Source organism: Delphinus delphis, chromosome 1, assembly GCF_949987515.2.
Source record: "Delphinus delphis chromosome 1, mDelDel1.2, whole genome shotgun sequence".
In the NCBI taxonomy this organism is placed as follows: Eukaryota; Metazoa; Chordata; class Mammalia; order Artiodactyla; family Delphinidae; genus Delphinus; species Delphinus delphis.
This window is the reverse complement of record NC_082683.1, coordinates 6,918,248-6,937,283: the sequence shown is the minus strand read 5'-3', so window position 1 is coordinate 6,937,283 and position 19,036 is coordinate 6,918,248. Positions and strand designations below refer to the sequence as shown.

At 56.5% G+C, this 19,036-nt stretch overlaps 1 protein-coding gene across 2 annotated transcripts in view; it reads right to left on the bottom strand.

The window, feature by feature from the left end:
* Positions 1-19,036, bottom strand: part of H6PD (hexose-6-phosphate dehydrogenase/glucose 1-dehydrogenase) — a 40,488-nt gene that overhangs the window by 8,789 nt on the left and 12,663 nt on the right. For both annotated transcript variants that reach the window (XM_060013658.1, XM_060013654.1), the window contains exons 2-4: positions 14,308-14,944; positions 13,029-13,146; positions 1,176-1,445 (exon numbers count right to left, since the gene is read on the bottom strand). In XM_060013658.1, the coding sequence (XP_059869641.1) occupies positions 1,176-1,445; positions 13,029-13,146; positions 14,308-14,944 (1,025 nt within the window). The remainder of the gene's footprint in view (positions 1-1,175; positions 1,446-13,028; positions 13,147-14,307; positions 14,945-19,036) is intronic.

The following is a 19,036-nucleotide window of genomic DNA, read 5'->3' as shown; positions in this document are numbered from 1 at the left end:
GCCTTCCTCTCCTTTCCTTCCTGCCAGCAAGCCTTCCCCTCTGCAAGCCCTCCTCTGGGCACCCCTGGCCTCGCTGGCCTCACCCCCATCTTTCACCTCTTCTGTTACCATCTCTGCCCAGTCGGTGCTGAAAAGCAGCCTCTGGGGCCACCTCGGACACCCAGCTCCCTGAGGCACCTCTCAGAGTCATCGTCCCCAAGCAAAGGGGAACTGGACTGAGAGGCTCCAACCCAGAGGCTCTGAGAGGAGTCTCAAGGAGGGTGGGCAAGGCAGCAGCGATCCTGACTGAGGGGCTGTGGGTTCCTAGGGACACGAACTTCCTTCCTGTTTGCAGAGCACGCAGGACGTGCTGAGGCCGTCACATACAGGGAGAAGGGGAGGGTGGACAGGGCTCGCAGCCACAGGCCAGTGGGGAACTGCCGTGCAGGTGAGGAGGCCTGCAGCGGGGACCACGGCGGTAAGAGCCGGACGCCGAGCGCCCTCCAGACTCAAGTTCCCACGTACTAGCTCTGCGTGACCTTGGGCAAGGTTTGGCAACTTGACTGAGCCTCATGGTCCCTCACCTCTAGCGCGGCGTGATGATCACACCTGCCTGATGCGTCTGTCCACGTGAGGATTAAATGAGATAATGTACATAAAGCCCAGCACGTGGTCAGTGAGGATTAAATGAGATAATGTACATAAAGTCCGGCACGTGGTCAGTGCCCGACAGGCAGCTGCTGCTCTGGCTGTGGCGGCTGCTACCCCAGAAAGCTCTGAGCCTGTGGAAGCGTCCAGAGGACGGCCCCGCTGGGCACCTGCCCACTGGGGGTGCCCCCGGCTGCAGCGGGCAGGCCTGCAGCCTCTCTGGGGGCTGATGTAAGCTCCACGAGGGCAAAGCGAGGTCTGAGCCCAGACTGGCGAGCCCGGGCAGGATCCATGGACGTGGACTGAATGGAGACCGCCACTGAGGTGTCCTCCGCCCAGAGGGAGCCAGCAGGTGACCCGCGGCTCTGAGCTGGCGGGAGGTCAGAGAGGCAGGGGTACTTCTTACTCGCCACGGAGCACCCTTGTGAAAACCCCACTTCAAGTCCCTTCCAACCCAACCTGAAGGGCGTCCGGGTTGGGAGCAGTGCTTCCGTCTGGGGGATAGGGGTGGGGGCGGCCCGCAGCCCGTGCCCAGCCCCAGAGCCCACCTGCAAAGGTCGGCGTCAGGCTGTGGAAGCTGTCTGGCTTCTGCAGCTCTCTGCGCACCTGCCCGCGGTAAGCCTGGTACTGGCCCACGACAGCACTGCCCCTCTGCAGGCCCCGCAGGGCCCGGAAGGCCTGGAGCTTGTGCTCCAGCACCGCCTCCGAGCTGCTGAGGTTGAGGGGCAGCTCCATGGCCACCAGCATGAGGATCTCGGTCAAGTGGTTCTGCAAGACATCACCGATGACGCCGTACTCCTCGTAGAAGCTGGTGCGACCTGAACGGGAGGAGGGCGAAGGTCGTAAGCAGCTCCCCGACGAGCGCCAGGAGCCCCACCTGTGCTTCGGGTCCCCAGTGCGGAGAGTGGGCCACAGGGCAGCACAGGGGGAGGAAGGAGCGCGGGCGTCTCTGAGCCACCTCCCTTCAACGAGAACCGTTCCGCCAGGAGGTGTCAGGCCCCTTGGGCGTCTCCGGGCACCTGCCTGGGGAAGGCTCTGGTCCCCGCTGAGGCCAGACTGCATGCGCGGATCCTGGGCCCTGGCCATCAGGTCTGGCCCTGCGCGTTACAGCGAGGGCCTGGGCGGCCTGCTAGCACGTGACCCTGACGAGTTACCTGACTTCTGAGTCTCTGCTCTGCATCCTGCCATCAAATGGGGCTCACTGCCGCCCCCTACCACGCGCAGGAGTCGCCGGGCAACAGACAGGTCCTTGCCGGCAGCTTACAGTGAGTGGGAGGGAGGGAGAGAGGGAGGGAAGATGGGAGGGAGAAAAGCCAACAAAGACATTACAGACAGAGCTCATGACAGAGGGGAACGGGCGGGCCCCTCTGAGACCTGAAGAGGCAGCCCTGCAAGAAGCTGGGGAGAACATTCCGGATGGAGGGGAGCTTCGAGAGGAAAAGCCTTGAGGCAGGAACAAGCTCGGCCGCCAGGCGCCCAGAAGGAGGTGAGCGGGAGAGAGCAGGCAGGAGGGCAGGGCTCGGAGCACCTGGAGACGAGGCTGGACTTGTTTCGAAGCTCAGGGGAAGCCACTGGAGGGTCGGAAGCAGCACACAACAAGCTCTTCCGTACATTCACGGACGCCCGGCCTGCTGCGGGGAGAGTGGCTACAGAAAGAGGAGACGGAGGAGGAGGCTGTGCGGTTGCCCAGCGGGAGACGGTGGGGCCTGGGCTAAAGCGGCATCGAAAGGGCAGCTGGACGGAGCGGACGATCCTTTCTGGGGTCAGAACTGACTGGGCCCGCTGACCGATGCGGGGAAGCACGAGCAAGGGAGGGACCAGAGACAACTCCTAGGACTCGGGCCTGAGCAAAGACGGGCAGCGGCGGCATCTACTGAGCTGAGGAGACTAGGAGAGGGATGGTCTGGTAGAGGGGAAACCAGGAGCTCGTTTTAAGCTTTAGACATACAGGTAGAGACGGCAAGTTGCCCGGTGGACAGTTACTGAGAGGCTAAAAGAGGGTGACACACAGAACACTGATCACAGAGCCCGGCAGTGACAACACTGACGCCTGCTGTGCCTGGGACAGTGCGGAGATGCTAGGCACCCGCCCCCCGGTCACACCCACGAGATCCTGCACGGCGGGTACCACGACTGTCCCCGTCACACCCACGAGATCCTGCACGGCGGGTACCACGACTTTCCCTGTCACACCCACGAGATCCTGGAGGGTACCACGACTGTCCCCGTCACACCCACAAGATCCTGCACAGTGGGTACCGTGACTGTCCCCGTCACACCCAAGAGATCCTGCACACTGGGTACCATGACTGTCCCCGTCACACCCATGAGATCCTGCGCAGAGGGTACCATGACTGTCCTGGCTCTACGCGAGAGGAAAGAATCAGAGGCCCAGGGCTAGGACAAGCAGAGTCAGGAGCTGGTTAACCACACACGTTACTCTCCCTCCTCCAGACCTTGGCATGAACTCTGATTATCAGTGTCTCAAGTACATACAACGCGGTGGTCTAAAGGCTTAGGGTTCAAAGGCACAGCAGCTCAGACGACATGTTCACATTCAGCTGACTTGCCAAAATCTGGGCCAATCACAGCCTTACGTACAGAAAAGGTACCATCACAGTAGGAAGAGCAGTCTTTACCCGGCGTTCACGGGCGCCACCTGTAAGATGGGACCCGCTCTCCCACCCAGCAACTCCTACTCTTCCTTCGGGTCTCAGCTTCTAGGAGACGTTTACCAACCTCCGGGCCTCCCCTCCTGGGGGTCCTGTCTTTGGCCAGTTCACCTGACTAACTGGGTGCCTGTTTATCTGTCTTCCCTGGAACCCTTGAAGCTCTGTCAGAGTAGGACTGCATCTGTCTGCTCCCTGCTGCACCCCGAGCACCAGATGCGCGGCTGCAGCCACATCGCAGAACGCTGTACGGCCGAGAAAGCGAACACACACGCGTCGTCAGGAATCCACCTCAAAGGCACAGCGCCGAGGAAAGAAACCTGACTGCTTTGCTAAAAATTAACTATGACATAAAATGACCAGAATAAACAGAATTTCAATCAATGGAAAATACAAGGGGAATCAGAAATCCCATGGATGGGTTTTATGGATTAGGGACAGCTGGAAATAAAGTCAGTTATTAGAAGACAGGTCTGGAGAGATTATGGTGAATGCAGGTTGAAGGGACAGAAAGACTCAACTCTCACACACACACAGCGTGACGGCTCTTCGAAATGAAACGGCACGTTGTTTAGGGAACCGGACACACATAGGAACGATAAAGAGAAGCAAGGGGAAAGTCCACCTGGAACTTGGAACGCAAAGGACAGGGACTGGGGGAGGGACACAAGGTTGGCAGGTACCCTGGCATTCGTCACACACAGTTCTGCGTATCTTCCCTAGATTGTGTAAGCATTCTTTTTTATCTGGTCAATATTTAATTCAAACAAAAAGAAGTGGCTCCCGGTTCAGACCTGCCCGGCCCACCTGCCCTGACCCAGCTCGCCATCTCTCTCGAGCCAGCTGGACGGGGAGCAGGGACCACCTGCCCTGAGTTCAGCCCCACAGGCCGGGCCTGGTGGCGGCGCCAGCGCTGCGGGGCAGGAAGTGAGGCCCACAGCCGGCTCGTGGGAAGGTGCCCTCGTCCTCCGGGGTGGAGCGTGAGGCTGCAGCTCTGGCCGAGGAGGCAGAACCCCAGACGCACAGGACAACCAGCCCGGCGTGCCCGCCGCTGAGAAGCCATGGCTGAGCTCCCAGCCCCGGCGCGGTCTGGTCTCCAAAGTTCGCACACTATCACTGAGAAGACATCAGGACAAAGACGGTAACGATAATATTGATAATAACAGATGTATATCAGTCCATTTACCCCGCACAGTAACAACAGATAAAGGGGTCCTACTGCTACCCCCATTTTAAACTGTAAGGAAACTGAGGTTCAGAGAAGTCAGGTAACTGGCCCAAGGTCACACAGCTGGTAGAAGGGGGTAAACATGAGATCTGCACCCAGGCAGCTGGCCCCAGAGCCTGCAGTTCTTCGTGCTGTCACAGCCCCCCTGTAGCCACCCAGCACTCCCGTCTGAACAGCCTCCTGTGTGGAGCTGAGCCGCGTGAGCTCCAGCGGCTTTCGGAAGTGGAGCGCGATGGGCAGCAAGCCGAGCTGGGCCTTGGAGGGATGGGTCTAGGTCAGAGGTCAGGGACCCCAGCACCCAGCAGGCCAGGAAAGGTGTGAGAAGGACAAGGTAGGGCTGTGTCCCTCCGCTGCAGTCAGGCGGGGGGTGCCTCACAGGTACGTGGGCCCACGGTGACCAAATCTTGCAATTTTTAGAGAACATGAAAATCTGGATCATTAAGTATCGTCTCACTTGCACAAATAATTCCGATTTTTTAAGCCGTTGTGTGTCTCAAAGAAATACATGTGTGGGCTGACTCTGCCCCTGGACCATGTCCTAGTTGGGGCGAGAAGCATGAGCCGCAGATCTGAGGCCCCGACACGCGGGTCCGACAGCGAGGGTGAGCCTGGTCTGGCAGAAGCGGCCAGGCTGTGACTCGGAATAGCAGATACCAAGAGCAGATGGAAAGGGCTTTGGAAACTAGACGGAGGGCTTTGAGGAGCTATTAAAAGTTCTTGACCTCACCAGTCAAACAGTTACTGTAGCAATTCCACTCCTCGGTGCACACCCAAGAGAAATGAAAACATATGTCCACGGAAAAACTTGTACATGAATGTTCAGAGCAGCGTTATTCACAATAGCCAAGGGCTTCCCTGGTGGCGCAGTGGTTAAGAATCCGCCTGCCAATGCAGGGGACACGGGTTGGAGCCCCGGCCCGGGAAGATCCCACATGCCACAGAGCAACTAAGCCCATGCGCCACAACTACTGAGCCTGTGCTCTAGAGCCCGCGAGCCACAACTACTGAAGCCCGCACGCCTACAGCCCGTGCTCCGCAACAAGAGAAGCCACTGCAGTGAGAAGCCTGCTCACCGCAACGAAAAGTAGCCCCCGCTCGCCGCAACTAGAGAAACCCCGCGCGCAGCAACAAAGACCCAACGCAGCCATAAATAAATAAATAAATAAAAATAAAGTTCCCTTCACAATAGCCAAAAAGTAGAAACAACCCAAATGTCCACCAACTGATAAACGGATAAGATGTGGTACATCCATCCACATGACAATGTTATTCAGCAAGAAAAAGAAATGAAGCACTGACACAGAGAACCTTGAAAACATTACGCTTAGTGAGAGAAGCCAGACACAGAAAGTCACATACTGTACGTTCTATTTACATGAAATGTCCAGAATAGGCAAATCCACAGAGACAGAGAGTAAGTTCACAGTTGCCAGGGGCTGGGGGCAGGGGGAAATCAGAGGTACGGAGCTTCTTTTGCGGGGTGATGAAAATGTTCTAAAATTGATCGTGGTGACGGATGCCCAGCTCTGTGAATACACCGAAACCCACTGAATTGTAAACTTTAAATAAGTGAACTGTATGATATGTGGGTTGTATATCAATAAAACTTTTTAAAAAACGGTGTGAAGAGTAGGGAAGTGGACCCCTGAAGGAGGCGCTGTGGGAAGATTAAGCCATCTCTGATTGGCAAGATGAACAGAGAGGGGACTGGTGGAAACGAAATCAACGGGGCAGCTTTTGCTGCAATCAAAGGAAGCAACAGGGGCCAGAGCAAACAGTGAAACACAGAGACATTATTCAGTGCGTGAGTGAAGACCGCACGGTCACGGGCTGGATCCATGAAAGGCAGTGCAGGAGTCGTGATCTGGAGTCTCTGGAACCAGGCTGCTCGGGTTCGAGGACCCACTCTGCCACCTTTCAGCCCTGTGACCCCGGGCGAGTGGCTCCATGTCACATATGAAAGAGGACTGGTCACAGTACCTGCCTTGTAGGGCTGCTGTGAGGATTAATGGGGCTTGGAACAGTGCCTGGCACGCAGGGAACACTAATGAACATTGGCCAGCGTTATTATTACAGGGGCTGTGAGAGAAAGGCTACCAGCTGGGCAACTCAGAGAATGCTCACCATTTGAAAATAAAGAAGTTAGAAAAAGCAGACGGTATCTCATGAGAAAAATGCAATGATGGTTTAAGTTCTAAATCTGCTGGGTCTGACGTGGTGATACACACCCGGTGAAAATATCTCAAGGGCAGCTGGAGGTATGATACTAGGGCTTGGGAAGGCAATGAATGCTGGAGATAGACTAAATCTCATCACATCAAAGATGCCAATGATGGTGAAAGCATCATTATTTTGTCACCACTAAGAAACAGGCTGCCAATTCAACGATATCACCCCATCAATGGTAAACCCAGCTTTAGAGAGGTTCAAATATGTAAAAATGTGTGTCTTAGAATCAATGAAATACAGGAGATTAAAGAGTGTAAAGAGGATAATTAAAGCTTTGAGAACAGACGAATGCTTTATGGAGAGAATACAGCAGAGTCTTAAAAAGCCCTGTCATCTGCTTACTAGTCATTAGTTCAGCAAATCCCTAAGCGGCCCCCTTCCTATTTTTATCCTCTCTCACTCCTGGGGAGATCGCATTCATAGGTTTACTACCCGCTGTGTAAAAGAGGGCTTCCTTCATTCCTTAATCTCAAGCTTCGGGATGGGGTGGAGGCGCGCCTGTGTTTAGCACGGCCCATACGTTTGTGGACTTTGATCCCTTCCTGCTTAGCTGTACTTCCAGTTAACGTGGAGTGATGAGGCCCAGCGCTCGCACCTCATGGCGGAGGGGACAGGCAGGGAGAGGAAGGTAGGGGCTGGTCCTCCTGACGGCACCCAACAATGTGATTTCTTCTGGTTACCACCAGTTACCGTGGACTGATTTTTCCTGAAAATGATCCATAATGACTCCTAGCATCCTTCCTAGGTTGAAAGCTGAGGGGTAAAAACCCATCAATACGTGAACAAGGACAGAATAAAGCATGACCAGGTGGGACGACAGGAACAAAGACCCCTATGAACTTGGCTCCCAAACTGTTGAAACCCAGAGCTCGTCCAAGTCACAGGATCACAAGCACAGGAGACCCGTCACTTTGCTCCTTGGTCGTGCTGCCCTCCGAAACCTCACGGGGCAGCACCCCACGTGAGGCAGAAGCAGCTGTGTCCCACACGCCTGAGAAGAGCTGCTGCAAACCTACCAAACCGGCAGGAACAGGGGAGACGGGGGCGCCCGATGCGGGCAAAGCTGTAGGAATACCACTAGTGATGGACACTGCTGTTGAGAATTTTCTGGAAAACAGTCCGATAAGGTAATGACCGCCATGAAGTCATTTTCACCCTTCAGGCCTAGTCATTCCACTTCAGAAGTATACTTTAAGAAGAAATACTTTTTAGAACACTCATAAATGTTCTAGAATTAGATAATGGCTGCGTGACTGTGTGAATATATTAAAAACTACTGAATTGTACGCTTTAAAAAAGGGTAAATTTTATGGTGTGTCAATCGTATCTTAATTTTTTTTAAGCGTGCAAAGTACTATTTAAAATAGCAAAAAGTGGAAACTGAGATGCCTAATAATAGAATAATTCATATTCTGTGATATAAACAGAATTGAACAGAAACACAGAGCTACTGAAAGGTATATATTATGCAAATTGTCAATACATGGAAATTTAAATACATATGTAAGTGAGAGAGGGGATAATATTATGTGAAAAATGGACATAAGAGGGCTTCCCTGGTGGCGCAGTGGTTGAGAGTCCGCCTGCCGATGCAGGGGACACGGGTTCGTGCCCCGGTCCGGGGAGATCCCACATGCCACGGAGTGGCTGGGTCCGTGAGCCATGGCCGCTGAGCCTGCGCGTCCGGAGCCTGTGCTCCGCAACGGGAGAGGCCACAACGGTGAGAGGCCCGCGCACCGCAAAAAAAAAAAAAAAAAAAAAAAAAATTGGGAATAAGAGAGAATTGCAGATCCATTACAGGTCTTTATATAACCCAACACAAGTCACCTACAAGCCACGTGGAGCCCAGAGAGACGGAGAACACTGCTGCTTCCCCTCCCTGCCAACCTGGAAGGAGAACAGCATCTCCTTTTGTAGAGTATTTCCATGCACATTATCTGCTTTAATCCTTAAAACAATCCCAAGAGAGAGGTAACAGGGGTTACCATCATTACATAGAGATTGTGCTGAAGATGCAGCCTTCAGATCTGGGACCAGAAACCCCCTCCTCATTGCCTCCACACTGTGGGAGATCCGGATTTTCCCAGCAAAACAAAAAAAACAAACTAAAAGCCAGCTGCCATCTCTACCAGTAGCTTCTGGGACGGCTAAAAATAAAAAGGTGGAGGGCCAAGGAGAGTGAGGGTCCACGGGCTGGAGGCCCGGCAGCTGCCCTGGGCTCACCTTGCAGACAGCCCTACAGACGGCGGGTAGGGGAGCTGAGCGACCTCTCAGCCCCTCCTCACACACCAGGCTGGGAGGCAAGACAGCTGGTCCGTACCTGGGAGGATGCTGGCTGCCTTGGTCCCTCAGTGAGGGGTACGGAATGATCATTCCAACCCTCAGAGGTCAACGGGCATCATGCCAATGTCAGAACAGGGACCCTCCCAAAGCAGTGACAGCTACACTGTCCTCAAGAAGTCTCCCTCCTTTCCCCTGCAAAAAAAACAGAGCCTTCCAGCCAGAGGGGAATCTAGGGCAGCAGAGAGACAGCCCGAGCACACCCTGGCAGGAAGGCCAACTGCCGACGGCCTGGACAGAGGGGCTGCAGGCGCAGTGGTTAGGAGCTTGGGTTCTGAGGGGCCACCGACCTGGGACCACATCCCAGCACCCCCGGAAGAAAGGGCAGCCTGGTCTGCACAGCTGCACCTCAGTCCATGAGCGACCAGCCCCCCTTTCAGCAGAGCCCTTCCCAGTGGCCGCGATGAGGGCCGGCAGGGGTCACCTCCACACACAGGCTAGTGGCCCAGATAAGGTCACGCTTTGGACGGCCCGGAGTGCTGCTTCAGGAGACCCCGGCAGGTACCCAGGGTTTCTGTGACGCTCAGGGGCTCACTGGACGGGGACTCCCCAGAGGGGTACCCCAGATGAGGCTGAGCGCTGGGGCTGCAGAAGGACCACTTCTCCTCCCGCCTCCCCTTTGCTCTCTCCGCCTCCTGCCTATGCAGCAGCCTTGACTGCAGCAAACTCCTCTGGGCCAGGGGCTACGGCAGAAAAGGAGGAAAACCCTCTCCCACGGCCACGGAGCCGGGGAGCCGGGGGCCTGGATGGTGGGGCTGGGGGCCGGGGAGACATCCAAACCACCGTGCAGCTCAGAAGCCCCCGTGCCAGCGCCCACAGCCCCTCCCTTTGAGCACTCAGGCCGCAGTCTAGGCTGCCACCAGGAGCTGGGCCATCCCGGGCCTCCTGGCGCAGGAGTCAGCGAGGGGGACGGGGGAGGGGGAGTGCCGCCACACTCTGTCCTTCTGCTTAACGGCCAGACCACGCGGCTCGGAATCCTGCCTGGACGCTTGCTGGCCATGCTCAGTCCTGCTGCGGCAGCTGGCCTGCTGAGCTCATCAAATGACATCAAGACACTGTGACCTCTGGCGGGGAGGGCAGTCTCTCCTCCTGCAGCCTCCCGCCCCCAACCCCACGAGGAGGCACAGCCGAGGCCCTGATGTGCTGGGACGGGGCCTACTGGCCATGGTGGGGCGGCTGCAGGGTCCCCAGCTCCTGTAGGGCCTCCCTGGGGGATGGGCTCCAAAACAGGACGCAGAGGGGAGAGCAAGTATCCGTGCTGGGGCCACAGGGCTGTACCAGGCTGCCTCCTCGGGACGCAGAGAAGCCTGTCATTCCAGGTCCCCGAGCCCCAGGGGAAAGAGAGACAGGCAGACAGAAGGTGGGGGGCAGGGAGGGAAAGAGACAGACACAGACACAGAGGAGAAGAGACCCTCTGTTCTCACTGTTACCGAGGACCCAGGTCCACAGCGCCACCCTGCGGGGATGAGCACAGAGGCAGGAAGTCATCCCACCATCACTACCAATGCCTGTGTATCCAACCAGCAGATAAATGGGCCAACCAGGGAGACCCAGCACCCAGGACAGCTGCAGTCCTGCTGGCCACCTCTGACAAGGACAGTGGGCTGAACTATCCCCCTCTGGCTGCAAGCCCCTCAGGGCTGGTGGGTCCCCGCCGCCTGCCCTGCTCTGTCTCTCTCTGCCTCTGGGCCAAGTGGAGCAGCACGTGCTCTGGGGTTAGCAGCCGTGAGATCCACTGTCGGAGCCCACACCCCGAAGGCGACAGGGCCTGAGCTTCGGTCACACACAGCAGCCCTGAAGGCAGAGGCGCGGCGTCACCCTCCTTCCTGGACCTCAGCTGTTACATTGCCTTCAAACCCGAGACTCTCCCTGCCGTAGGCCTGCCGTGGCAAACAGACCTGCCCAGGCCTCTCCCTGCCTTTCTGTTTTGCCTTCTGTTTTCCTTTCTCCAACATCCAAAGGTACCTTCGCAAGGATAAGCAGGCCTGCAGTTTGCCTAGCCCCTGGCTCCGCAGGGATCCTGCAAATGACATCAGATAGCAAGAAGGATGGGGTGGCAGGGTTGGAAGAAATAAGAGGCAACAGCGCCAACTGGTAACTCCAGACATCATGGCTCTTCCCCAACCCAGGGTGGGCCCGGGAAGGAGCTGCCAGAAATGGGCTAGGAGAGAAGACCCCGTGTCAAGCCCAGGCAGAGAGGTGCTGGCCCCTGCCCCTGGCCCACAGCTGGGGTGACAGAGGCCTCCTCCCGTCCTGCCCCACACTCTCAGTGCCGGATCTATAGCTCATCTCTCTGCAGATGAAGCCAGGGCACAGCCCAGCCCTCAGTCCTGCCAGGACACCCAACACACACAGGCACAAGGAGGAAACCCACGGCCTGAGCCCTTGCTGAGGACAGGAGGGGAAACGTGGGAGGCTTGGGAAGGATCCCCGAGACCCACGAAGGCTCACGGCAGTGGGGAGAGCACCTCTTTTCTCATATGGGTTCCAGATGGAGAAGCCCAGCTCCCCTAAAGGACAGCAAAGCCCTTCGAGGGCTGCCTCCTGCCTGACACCCCAGCCCAGCGCCCCGGCCCCAAAGCACCACCTGCATCATCACTGTGGAGCCTGTCCTGATATATTCCCTCCCCCAGTGAACCCCTGAGGTAGCAGGGGACTGCGGCTGGGTTTCACACCTCTCTATCACTGCAGCCCCCGGAGCGCTTCTATAGCACTAAACACACGTTCAAAGACAAAGGGGAGAAAGCTGAAGAGAGTCACCAAGGGAAAGAGAAAGAGACTGACCTCCTGGTCCCCCATCCAGGCCCGAGGGGCCCTCCCCTCCACCCAGGCACACACTGTGGGGTGGGGACGGTGGCCTCCAGCACTGCCGCCCAGGCTGCGGAACACAGTGGTGGGGACGAGCTGACTGCAGTGGTGCAGAGCCTGGTGCCGGGGCCAGACTGCCTGGACCAGGACCCGGCTCCACCACTTCCGGCCGTGACCTTGGGCTCGTCACCAAACTTCGTCTGTAGGTGGAAGCTAATAACAGTGCCCATCTCATATGGCTACTGGGGGCATCAGCAAACAGTAAGAATTAGCTTTAATGATTTGGGGTTAGAACCGATGCTTTGAACACACACAGTCAATGCTCACAAGACGTGATGGAATCACGGAACGCTGGAGCTCAAAGGGGCCTCAGCTGCTGTTGTTGACACAAGCCACTGGCCTCACAGATGAGGGACAGGAATGGGCGTGCTGAGGTCACTCGGATGCAGAGACAGGCCTGACACTCAGGTGTCCCTACTCCCAGGTCAACACCGCTCATTCCTGTGGTGTTTGGTCAGCACTTCCCAGGTGTGTGCCAGGTACCAGCGAGGAGCTGGGAAAGACAGATGGGGCGGGGATGAGACGAGGCCAAGAGCGCAGAGGGGCAGGGAAGGGAGGCACGTGCGCTCTGAGTGTGCGGCAGAAGCGGACCTTGTCGGGACGGTCAGCAGAGGGCTCCCCAACCGAGTGACCAGTGAGCTGAGAGCGAATGCACAGGAGGGACAGGAGGCGAGCAGGGGGGAGGAGAAGGCAGAGGGGGCCGCTGGTACAAGCACTGCGTACGAGCCCGGGAGCCCTCGTGCAAGCTGCCGGTCTCCACCACACTCACAGGAAAGCCAGCTTACCTCCCAGGGTTCACTGCCGGCCAGTGTTTCAGCACCTGGGCCAAGGCTGCTTAACAGGACTGCACGCTCCCTAAGGGCAGCGATGACCATGTGGGCTTTGCCTGCAGGCACCCCGGGGTATAGCATGACCCAGACCTGGGCACACGGCAGGCCCTGGAGGGAGACCACACACCGGCAAAAGCTCCCCTCTGAGCACTGGCCAAGGCGCGGGGGCCTGGCAGACCCTCCAGTCCTGCGGGCCGACGCCTCACAGCAGACGCAGGGCGGCGACCACTCACGCACCTTCTGCGTCCACGGTCTCCTTCATGATGATCTCCACCCGCTCCACGTGGTGCCGGTTCCAGAGGCCGTCCAGGGCCTTGCGGTTCTGGTCTCGGAAAGGCAGGATCTGGGCCACCACCTGCCAGGGAAGGAGACTGTGGTGCTGTGGCTCCTCTCAGGACAAAGAGGGAATCCTGACCCAAGGAAGGGCCCCCAGCCTCTCTGCCCCCTGCTCAGAAGAGACGCTCTCGGGAGCAGCGGTCCCTGGACGCCAGGGCTTCACAGCCCAGTAAGGACTCCAGAAGCCTCTCAGTCACTATACAGGGTTACCAGCTTTTTAGTTTGCAAAGAAAGAAAATATTTAAGGATTCTCTATCTTCTATTATCATCAATTTTTAATAAAAGAGATATTTTAACACTAAAAATGGAGCAAGAAAAGCTTCAAATTGAATACCATCCAGTTTTTGGTTTTGTTTTTCTAATTTTTCCCATAAACAAGTGAAAAAACCTACCAGGATGGGCAAGTGGCCTGAGGACCTGTCTTTGGAATACTGCAACTCCAAATAGGGCTGGACGGAGGCGATGCCTCTGCCCCAGATGACTACGTGATGCACGCCCCCCCCCCCGCCCCCGTGGCCCTGGGCCCACGTCCTGGTCGGCACCAGAGAACACAGGTGCTCGTGTATTCTCTGCTGCGGTTTCCGGGAAGAGGCGTCCCGAAGGGGCCCTGAAGGTATGTTCAGAGAGAACTGGCCAGCTGACTAGCATCACCCAGGAGGCCAGCCCCTCGCTCCACCACAGGGCCTGGATGAGAAGCATGGACTTAGGGTCCCTATTACATTTTAAGATCTCGTTACCAGCCTTCTGGTTCAAAACAGAACTCAGGAAGAAAAAGGTACTGAGAAAGAGCCGATGGGTGTGGAGTAAGGTGGTTACTTCTAATTCCCGCAGCACGCCCAGCTGGAAGCCAGGTCCACACCCCAGAGTCTCAGGGCCCCCTCTGCAGAGAACGCAGGGCAACGCGGAGACGTCAGAGCCCGAACCCTGGCTGGGAAACAAAGAGGACAGGATACACTAAAGAACAGGTGGCTGGACAAGTGGACATGGGCCAAGCAGTCCTGCCCTTGCCACTCACCGCCTTTCCTCCGGCCTCTTACCTCCTGCCCACAGTCAAGATGACCATGGGAGCCCAGATTTCACGACGCCTTCAGGACCAATTCCGCCATCGGTGTGGCCCTGTGGACGGGGTGTACCTGCACCAGCTCCCTCCACCCCAGCAGGCTCCTAGCTGCAGGCTCACCTGCTTGCCCAGGTAATGGTCCACCCGGTACATCTCCTCCTCTTGGAAAAAGCTCCCAAGTTCTGCGGCCAGCTGCTGGGCTGAGCGGTGGTCGTGGCCGAAGGGCTTCTCAAGGACAACGCGCAGCCAGGCACCTGGGCCTGGGCGGCAGCTGCCGCTGATGCTGCGGGCAATCTCCGCGTAGGCGAAGGGGGGCACCGAGAAGTAGAAAATCCTGCCGGCCTCCCGGAGGCCTTCGTGCTGGACCCGGGCCTCAATGTCCTCGCTCAGGGCCAGATAGTCCTCAGGTGTCTTCAGGCGGCGGTACTCGCTCAGCTGCTGGAACTGAGCCTTGAGTTCAGCGCAGCGACCGGGAGCTGTGTCCCTGGGGCAGGAGAGGGACTCCAGGACCTTGGCTATGACCTCCTGGCCCTGCTTGGTGCTCGTCAGAGCAGTCCCGTGGAAGCGAAAACTGTGGCCCTTCCCCGCCTCCTCCAGGTACAGCTGGAACAGCCCCTGCCATAGGTACTTTCTGGCCAGGTCCCCGGTGGCTCCCAGCAGGATTACGGAGACGTGTCCCTGGAGCTCCTGGGCCTGCAGGCAGCCCAGCAGGGCCATGCACACAGCCGCCGTGAGCATATTCCAAGCGCCTGCGTGCCTGGGGCACATGGGGAAGACAGACAAGGAACAAGGAAGGATCAGACACGGCTCAGGCGGCTGCGATGCAGGAGGGAAACACACTTCTAGGTTATCAAACGCTTCCTGCCTGGCAAGAAACAGCCACCTTGTTCTCAGGAAAATGTTACAGTCGCGCAGCTTCCCTCTCCCTCCTGAGCAGCTTGGCTTTTCTGCTTCAGTGGGTCAGGAGCCTGCCCCGTACGCAAGGACGACGCCACTTGCTAGAGGTGGGCCATTCTGCTGCAGGAGCAGGGCAAGGTGGCACCAGCCCCCAGGGAGGTCCCAGTGCAGCCGTGCGCTTGGAGCTGCCCACTCTATGACGGAGGCCAGTCTCGTCCACAAAGCACGGGTGGCCGGGACCATCGGAGCAGCAGGCCTTGGTCTTGCATGATGGCTGGAACTTTGGGAGGAGACATCACTGCCCCCTCACTTCTTCCTCTGCTCTTCCCTTGTCAACTGGGCTCCAAGCACAAAATGATCACTAATCACTGCTACAGCACAGTGATCAAAAACACGGACTCTGGAACCAACTGGCTGAGTTTGAATCCCAGCTCAACCCTTACTCTGAACAATGATTTAACCTCTCTGGGACTTCCCTGGAGGTCCAGTGGGTAAGACTCCATGCTCCCAATGCAGGGGGCCTGGGTGTGATCCCCGGTCAGGGAACTAGATGCCGCAGGCATGCCACAACTGAAAGATCCCGTGTGCCGCAACTAAAACCCAGTGCAGCCAAAATAAAATAAATAAACAAACATTTTCAAAAAAAATTATTTAACCTCTCTGTACCTCAGTTTCCTCATCGGAAATGGGGGTATTAGTGGTACCTACATCATAGGGCTGTTAAAAGGATAAAATGAGTTAACATTGAAAACATGTTTAGGAAAATGCCTATCTCCTATAATGCACTACATAAGTGCAGCTATCCTTATGGAATATTGCTAATAGCAGCAAACGCTGAATGCTAGCAGGTGCCCAGCACGGAGCTAAGCGCTTCTGTGCATTGGCTCTCACTGAATCCGGACAAGAGCCCTGAAAAGAACCAGTGGAGGGGGTACTATCATAGCACCCCCCCTCATTTTGCAGATAGACAAGCTGAGGCTCAGGAAGGTGAAGGTCCCGTGGTGGGAAAGCGGGGAGCCGGGCAGGCACCAGGCTCCCTGGCTCCAGGGCTGACGGGTAGCAATTACACACCGCAGCCTCGCCAAGGTTAGCCTAACTTCTTGGCTAGGTTTCAGCCTCAAATTTGAAGCAGCTGACATGCAGGAAAGGCGAGAGGCCTTGGACCTGTCACAAATGCACCAGAGGGTTTAATTTCTCTGGCCTTCTGCTCTGACCAAGGCTGTAGGGCTTGATACGCTCGACTCCTACTCCATGGCTCTCCCATTCTCCAGTTTCCTGCCAAGGCCAATGCTTTGAAGGAAAGGCAGAGGAAGCGGGAGGAAAGCAACACGGGTTCTCAGACATAGGTGGGGGGACCGGGGCCCAGTCTGGGGTGTGGGAAGACTGACGAAGGAACAGTAATAATTATTATACGGCACTTATTATATAGCAAGTATTCTACCGATAAAGGATTAACAAAATCCTCAACAATGAGGCTACAGTCTAGTTATACAGATAGGGACACTGAGGTTTAAAGAAACAGGAGGGCTTCTGCAAAGGCCCTGCAGACCTTCCCACATCCCTTTACCATCCCCTATATCAAGGGGCCAGACCTGCCCCTGACTCTGACATCGACCCCCTCCTCTCACTTTGCCCTTTGCCCCTTCCCCATCTCTCTTGAGATCCATCTCCAAGATGGCCCTGGTTAGTGGCCAAACCAAGATGAGGTTCCAGCAACAGTGTCTGCACCAGTTCTATAGGACACCAGACATTCCCATCATTGGAACTTTAACTGAAGGACCAAGGGACCACATGAGCAGCCCTCAGCTTCCTCTTCCGCTGTCCCTTTATGTGCGCTCACGCCCAAATCCACAGACGGCCCGGAGAACCATTCCGCTTTCTCCTCCTGCTGTCCTGTCCTTGGCCTTGCAAGCATTTCTTTCTCACCTGGCAGCCGCCCCTGTCTGGAGGGAAGGGAAAGCTGCAAGGTCAGTGCAGGAAAGAGGCAGCGAGAAATCTGAAGCCCAGAGAACAGCCTGGAGAAGGAGGAGCGGCCAGCTGGCAGCCGCGTCTCAGAGCTCCTGCCCGGATACTGGTAGCCAGAGGTCTGGATGCGCCTGGATGGGCAGGCGAGGGAGCCCCGAGGGCCAGCACGTCTACCCCAGCCCAGAAAAGTGCAGAAAGCCGTGACGCTTGGCCACTCGGCCTGAGCCGACCCCCGGGCCTCTATTTAACCCTGTTCTGACTCTGAAGTCGGCTGCAGTCTTCCCTGCCCAGCCCTGTCCCGGCTCCCAGTTCCCAGGTTAGCCGCCCTTATCTCCTGCTTACGTCCCCCTGGACTCCTTTAAACAAACACAGATCAGAAATATCAGTTACTGCAACATGGTTGCTTACTCTGTGGTTGCTAAACAACAACCAGGGAACCACCTTTTCCTAAACAAGTCAGGGGGTGTGGCTCTGTGTGTTTGGTTTTCTTATCACCATGTTTTTTAACCTTAACAGTGTTTCTCAAACTTCTATGTGCTTATGAATCTCTTGCGGAGCTTTTTAAAATGCAGATTCTGATGCAAAGGATCCGGGGATGGGGCCCAAGGTGCTGAAAGCTGGTCCACAGAGCCCACTGCGAGGAGAAGGGCTCTGGGACACTGAGCGGTGAAGCCCAGAGCCAGGGCTGTTGTCAGCGGAGCATCAGACGACCTGGAAGGTTTTCAACCTGCCTCCTACTCCCTTCACCAAGGCAATGAACCTCTGATCCAGCAGGCCCAGGGCAGGTGCAAGCACGGGTATTTCAAAGCAGCCTCCAACGGCTGAGACTTGCCCATCCCCCTGCAAAACCTGGTTGCTAACGACCTCGAGCCTAACACCTGACATTTACCAAGCAGTCAGCGTGTGCCAGACGACCTAAATGCACTATCTCAACCTTCCCTCAAAACACTGTTGGGGGGCATCCCTGGTGGCGCAGTGGTTGAGAGTCCGCCTGCCGATGCAGGGGACACGGGTTCGTGCCCCCGGTCCCGGAAGAGCCCACATGCCGCGGAGCAGCTGGGCCCGTGAGCCATGGCCGCCGAGCCTGCACGTCCGGAGCCTGTGCTCCGCAACGGGAGAGGCCACAGCAGTGAGAGGCCCGCGTACCGCAAAAAAAAATAATAAAAAAATAAAAAAAACACTGTTGGGAAGGAGTTCTGCAAGGATGCCCATTTTACGGATGAGGAAACAGTAGGTGAAGTCAGCTGTTGAGTCCCAGAGCCTGAGGCCCCAGTCACTATGTTAAACAGCTCCCTTAGTCGAGTGGAGGAAGGGGGCCTTTGGGTAAGAGGATGGGCTCAAGGCCACCTCTGAGCTGTGTAACCCAATTAAGTCACCCAGGCAGTCCTCACCTGACAAGTGGGCTAACACCCCCAAACCAATGGAGGCTTGCACAGATGAGCTGAGACGGTGAAAGCCTTGCCACTTCCTCCTCTCAGGGTCTACAGAGCCCCGCCCTGCAGGCAGCACAGGACACACCCCAGCATCTGCTGGTCCTTACACCCGGAGAGGAGGAAGACGGGTGCGCAGGTGTCCTCCCTGCTGCCCCGACACAGAATACACAGGCTCAGAGAAGCCCAATTACGTCAAAGTCGAGGTCAGGGTGCCCACCCTGGAGCAGAGGGGAGGTAACAGGGAACCAGACGGCTCTACACCCACCTGTGGCCTAAACTGCTCTTGGGCTGCAAGGCTCTGCTTTTGCAGGATTTTCTGAAGCACTTCCTCCGGCCTCCTTGCCTGCTCTGAGAGGAACGGGCTGTGAAATACAACCCCTACTAAGATTACATACGTGAACTTAGAAAAGACACGGAAGTGGCATTCCAACGGCTGATCCTGCTATGCATCGCTTCTATTTTTAATTAATAAATAAGAAAACTATTAGTGCAGAGTTTGAGCCGCTCCAGGACAGGAGGACAGTGTATTAGACTGTGGATTGGAACACATGATG